The sequence below is a fragment of the Urtica dioica genome, chromosome 5 (assembly GCF_054948205.1).
Source record: "Urtica dioica subsp. dioica isolate 48M chromosome 5, U.dioica_male_clone48M_v1_H2, whole genome shotgun sequence".
NCBI classification, from domain to species: domain Eukaryota; kingdom Viridiplantae; phylum Streptophyta; class Magnoliopsida; order Rosales; family Urticaceae; genus Urtica; species Urtica dioica.
Window position 1 is genome coordinate 2,810,612 of NC_142760.1, and position 6,280 is coordinate 2,816,891.

The 6,280-nt window shown below is 42.0% G+C and overlaps 1 protein-coding gene across 3 annotated transcripts; it reads right to left on the bottom strand.

Moving 5' to 3' along the window:
- Window positions 1–2,041: 2,041 nt before the first annotated feature.
- LOC149394817 (Ubiquitin carboxyl-terminal hydrolase family protein) lies at window positions 2,042–5,501 on the bottom strand. 3 transcript variants are annotated; one of them, XM_089613933.1, is made up of 5 exons: window positions 5,196–5,501; window positions 4,975–5,042; window positions 4,666–4,714; window positions 3,669–4,309; window positions 2,042–3,111 (listed from the first exon to the last, which is right to left on the bottom strand). In XM_089613933.1, the coding sequence occupies exons 4-5, from the start codon at window positions 4,282–4,284 to the stop codon at window positions 2,516–2,518; spliced, it is 1,212 nt and encodes a 403-aa protein (XP_089470059.1). In that variant the 5' UTR covers window positions 4,285–4,309; window positions 4,666–4,714; window positions 4,975–5,042; window positions 5,196–5,501; the 3' UTR covers window positions 2,042–2,515. The 3 variants fall into 3 exon arrangements, with proteins under 3 accessions (XP_089470059.1, XP_089470056.1, XP_089470057.1); XM_089613930.1 differs by having other exon boundaries at window positions 4,666–4,756; XM_089613931.1 differs by having other exon boundaries at window positions 4,666–4,876.
- Between the last annotated feature and the right edge of the window lie 779 nt (window positions 5,502–6,280).

Consider the following 6,280-nt stretch of genomic DNA (forward strand, 5'->3'; position numbering starts at 1 on the left):
GAGCCAATTTGGGAAGTCATTCTCAGCATTCTCCCCTTGACGAGCTGAATTGGCGAAGTAAGGACTCAGCTCATGGAATGAGACATCCATAGAGACTATGAACTTTCGTGACGGGGGTTCATAACATTTATAGCCTTTCTGAGTTGCTGAATAACCAAGGAAGATACACTTAAGGGACATTGGTTCTAGTTTAACTTGGTTATATGAATGGGTGAAGACGGAGCAGCCAAATACCTTTACAGGTAATGTGGAAATGAGACGAGAATGAGGATATGTCTCGAGAAGAACTTGAGCTGGGATTTTGTAACCAAGGATGCGAGATGGCATTCTGTTTATGAGGTAGGTGGCTGATAGTTCGGCTGTTCCTATTTGGATAGAGGTGTCGAACTGTGTTTGGACCATTTTGTGAAAAAAAAAATTGAGTAGTTCAGTTGTTTCTTATTTTTGTTTCATCATGTATATCCAATTGAGTCTAGTGTGGTCGTCAACCAATAGGAGAAACCATCAAACTCCAGTGATATTGGAAATTTTTTAGGGACCCCATATATCACTGTGAATTGTGGTAAAGGGGCGAGATGGTTTATACGAGGTTGTACGTTATGAACTTCGGGTATGTTTAGCAAACTCACACGTATCACACTGAATGGAATTTATATTTTTATTGATAAACAAGGATGGGAACAGTCGTTTGAGATACATGGAATTTGGATGTCCTAGTCTAAGGTGATTGAGCATGATCTCTTTGTACTGGGGCGAAGATTGGACCATTTGACACTAGAGGGAAATGACGGGTTGGTTTGGCTTGATGACATAGAGTCCGGTACTCAGCTCGGCATTACCAATCTGTCTCCCTGTGACCTGTTCCTGAAACACACATGAATTTTCATCAAAAACAGTTCGGAACTTGGAATCTCTATTGATCTTGTGTACAGATAGGAGGTTGCACTATAGTTGAGAGACAAAGAACACAAACTCTAGTTTTATGGACTTCGACAAGACCACGGTGACAATACAAATAACTTGAGTTTTGGCTCCGTTTGCAATGGTGACTGATATGCTTCTATCACACATAAAGTAATTCGTGAATAGATTTCGATTACCAGTCATGTGATCTGAGGCACCGGAGTCGACAATCCACGTTGAAGGATTCTCCGCACTTACATGAAGTCTCTGGAGGGCCAATGCCTGAGCTTTCACCACTGAGTTGGACTTGTTGAATAAGTCTCTGGAGCATGGCGAGCTGGTCGTTGCTGAATGGAGAGGGGTCCGAGGTCGAGGTTGAGGCAGCGGACGAGGTGGATACCAAGTTTCCGGTTGAGTTCGGATCGTTAGTATTTGTACTGAGTATCCGACCTCTGACCTCGTCGAGGTCTTTGTTGAGTTTGGATAACAGTTTGAACACACGCTTGGTCTCCACGATCCTGCGGTGGAGCTTCGAGTCCTCAGGGCAGGTCCACTGGTGATGTTCGTAGAGATCGATCTTCTGCCATAGATGTGTGAGCGAGCTGAACAGAGTAACAGAAATCTCTTCTTGACGTAGGTCGTGGAGAGTGTTCTCAGTTTCAAACAGCTCGGACACGTCTTCGGAGTTGGAGAAGATTTCTCTAGCTGCTTGCCAGATTTTTGCCGCTGTGGAGTAAAGTAGGAAGGTTTCCCCGATTTCGGGGTGCATGGAGTTTATAAGCCAGGACATCACCATATTATTTCCAGCCTTCCAACTCTTGAACGTTGGATCATCCCACTTCAGAGCTTTAACTACGTCGGTGAGATAGTCATCCTTACTTCATCCCGAGATGAATATGAGCACAGATTGAGACCACTGTAGAAAGTTGTGGCCACTGAGTTTGTGACTTGTGATATGTTGGGAGAATGAGTCGGGGTTTGACTGAGTGGGCGTAGTTTGTGAAGTGGTATTGAACGCGGATGAGTTTTTGAAGGTGTTCATGGTGATTGAATTTATGCGCTCTGATACCATGTAGAAATATGAAGAATGAATCTTTTATTTCATTGTCATGAGAGGTAAAGCCTCTATTTATACATATAATGAAGATAAGTAAACATGATTATTTTACATGGAAACAACGAAGAGTTAATCTATGAATTATACAATATACATGGGAAATAGAGTTGCAACTTCCAAGGATGATGGACCTATGTATGGACATTGTTTTTCTCCACTTATGTTTTCAATAGTATTTAACGCTTTAAACAATTTATTATACATTAATATACATATTAACGTACGACTGTCAATGAGCTCGAACGTTAATATGCCAAGTATAAATATGTAAGAAATAGTCCAAAAAGGGACACATGTATTCGGAGCAAGATCAATACAACTATTCGAGTTAATTTTCTTTCCAGTTTACTTTCTTGTTCAAATTTGATTCCATTTTCTCGTTTAGGAAGATTTAGCCCAGGTCAAAGCAATAAAAGAAAAGTGTACCTTTTACAAGACCCTTTCAGTTTTTTTAATTCTTTTAAGCATATGAACCGAGTCGAGCACTAGAAAAATTCATTCCTCGTCTTCTTCTTCTTCTCCTTCCCCGCCCCGAAAGCGGGTCGGGTTGACCGAGCCCCGGCGACCCATAAGGACGAGATGGAAAAGCTCCATCCGGGCATCGTAAACCGGGTCCCGCCGAGCGAGGCGGTCCCTATAAAAGGCCTCCCTCAAGAAAATGGTGTGCCTTTTCCCTTTGGTGCAGAGATAGAACATCCCCGGGTGGTCCAAGAACAAGTCCCTGATGTTCATCTCGATCCCGAACCACTTCCCGAAGTGGCTGACCTTCTCGACATCGATCATCTTCTCCACCGTCAGGCTCAGGAACTCGTGGACGATCGCCACCGCCCGCTTCTCCTCCGCCGGAAAAACCGTCTCCGGCGCCGCTCTCTTCTTCTTCTCCGGAGCCTCGTCGTAGGGTCCGACGTAGCGCAGCCTCTGCCATCTCTCGACCTTGGCCCTGAATTCCGCGTCGAGCTTCATACCCGGCGGGTAAGCGTGCTTGAACCCGAATCTTATCCCGGAGCCGTCCACGCCAGACTTGCTCTTGCAGCACTCCTCCATTCTCCATCTCTCAACGGCGGCGGTGAAGCCGCGACTGTCTCCGGCCGCTAAAGGAAGGAAAAATGGTTAACAAGTTAAACCTTTAACTATTTTAGACGACATTCCAAATAAGATATTAAAGCTATAGAATATTGGTACTTCACGTGAGGTAGAGTTTGGTTTTTCGAGGGTGTTAGATGGCAATGTTGACAAGAAAAATAATGCTCAACCGTTCAAAACGTTAAAAGGTTTAACCGGTTAATCGTGATTTTTTTAAAAAAAATAGTTAACTAATTAACCATTATTCTATAGAAAAAAAAAATGACGGTATACCATGAAATAACCGATTAACCAAAATAAACGGTTAAAATGTAATTTAATTGACTAGATAATTTTAACCGGTTAAAATGTCCACCTTTATCGTGCACGAGCTTCAGGAGGTTTAATCCGTTAACCGTAGTTTTTTAACTTTTAATCATTTTACACAGCTAATGGTTAAACCGCTAACCGCTCAAAACAGTTATAAATTTAACCAGTTAGCCGTGGTTGGTTAACCAATGAAATAATCGGTTAAAATGTAACTAACTCGACCGGATAATTTTAACAGGTTAAAAAATGCCCACACCTTTATCCTCCACGAGCTTAAGGAGGTGGGTCCCGGGCTCTTTGGCGTCGAAGAGTCGGAACCGTTCGGGGTTTCGAGCGATCACGGAGTCCTCGAAATCGTCCGGGAGCCCGAGCTCCCTCCATAGCTTGAAGACGGCGCGGAGCGGGACGGTTCGCGAGGGCGACATCGAGAGGACCCGCTCGAGCCTCTCGGCGGCGGCCGGGACGGAGGCGGCGAGGGCGGCGGACTCGCGGCGGAAGGCGGCGAGGGCGGGCCCCGCGAGGGAGCAGCAGAGGAGCTTTTTTCCTCCGGCGCCGGAGTTTGGGTTCGGGTCGGGAGAGAGGCGGAAGATTCGGGGGAAGCGGCGGAGGAAGCTCGAGGCGCCGCGGTTGAGGCGGAGCCGCTGCGAGAGCTTCTCGAGGAAGTCGACGGAGACGGAGCCGTCGCGGCTGGCCACGATCAGGTCTTGGATCGCCACCACTTTGAGCAGGTTCTTGTACTTGTGCATGTACTTGTCGAATGTCGGGTCTCGGGCTCTCTCGTCCACCGCCACAGCGCAGCTCGTTTTCGTGCGAGCCGTGATGAGCTGGCAGCGGCGATGCTTCGTCGCCATTCTCGCCAGCTGGTTCGCCATCGAAGCGGAATTTTAGCGATTCTTACTGCGGGGAAAAAAATTGAGTAAGAGGCAAAAGTGACATCCGAAAGAAGAAAGAAAATGTTTACAGAAAGATTATTAACCCGGTTTCTATCGAAACAAGAAATTGTTTGTTCGTGTGAAGATGCGCGAAGAATCGAAGAAAAACGACGGTTATAAACTCAAATGACATAATTCGAATCTTTGAATTTTATTACTAGTGAGATATGAAGTACAAGATAGCTACAAGTTTTCGAGAGGCTTATTCTTCATTACTAATATCGTTGATCAACATAAAGATTACAGTCAAATGAAGTCTCGATGTAATCATGTAAGATTTTTCAGCAAAAAAATAAATAAAAATAAAAGTGAAAGACTAACCGAAGAAGATATCTTTGTAGAGCGCTCCAAATTCATTAAAGAAAGAGCTCTACATTTGCAGAGCATTCAAATAGCTATCAATTAGAAATCTCTGCGTATGAAAATCCATCCAAATTCATCATTACCCATCGAGATCAATCACCATGAAAGCTCCGAAATTACCAAGGCGATCTCGAAACTGACGTCAAGTCCTCAAACAACTAACCGAGAGCTACTTAGAGCTCTCAAGAATATCCAAGAAGGTTCAGACAACATTGAAGCAGAACCTTCAGAAATCACTTATATACTAACATTAAGTTTGAAACTCACCTTCGAAGAAGTTATGAGACCTGTTGTTAAAACACTCCATGGTTATATTCAGTCGTTTCCTCGAACACCTGGTATGCACGAATTGACGACGACAAAATCAGAGATTAGCAAAACAAACACTCGTAAAGGGCTTCAAAAGCGTGAATCGTTGCTAAAAAAGCTCGACGAAGAATAAAGGAATGGGCTTTAACGAAACGGTTTTCTAAAGACTCGACTCTTACTCTATTCACTCGCGTAGGCTTTGGATGTCAGAGAGTAGTCACTTTATTATCTGATCACTATTTCTCCTCCAACTCATCTGAAAGAATATTCATGATCATGGGCTTCAAATTTTCGTATCAGTGTGGCAGTGAAGAAAGTAGATGTTTTTAGCAGTGTTCTCATTTTTTTTTAACAGTTTAAATCGGGGTTGTGCAAAAAAAACCAAGAAAAAAATTGGACTGGACCACCGGTTGATTAAACCATTGGTATGGTTTAAAACGGTTTTTGTCTAATCCGATTTAAAATTTTCAGATCGAGGTTCGGATCGGTCTTATTTTATGTCAACTTTATATTATTTATGTATAAAAACAATAGTGAGCATTGGTGTCATATATGAGCACCATTGCCATAATTATTATGGCATTTTAAGTTGCCCAAATTGTATGAGCAACTTAAGCTATTTTCCAACTAATCTCCACCTAAGCATGAGCAACCCTCATTGGAGTTGCTCTTACACATAGTGGTTTAAATATTAGGGATTCCAAATATAAAAAAGATTTACTAGTGTTATAAGAACAACTTCAATGAGGGTTGTTCATGATTAGATGGAGTTTAGGTGGAAAGCAACTCAAGTTGATATTGCATTATGAACAATTTAAAATGTCATAATCATTATGGCAATGATGCTCATATATGGCACTAATGCTCACCAATATTTTTATACAAAAATAATGTAAAGTGGATATTAAAAAAAAAATTTAAGTCTTAAAATAATATTATAGTTGGCAACTTTTATGGATGCTCACATTGGAGTATTTTGTCTGAAAGATGTCCATTAGTAATATAAAAATAATATTTAATAATATATAGTATCTATGATGATGTGTCATGAGTGAGCATCTCTTAGCATTGGAGTTGTTCAACTCCAATATGTATGCACATGCTTAGGTGGAAAGCAACTCAAGTTGATATTGCATTATGAACAACTTAAAATGTCATAATCATTATGGCAATGATGCTCATATATGACATCAATGCTCACCAATATTTTTATACAAAAATAATATAAAGTGGATATAAAAAAAATAATATGTCTTAAAATAAT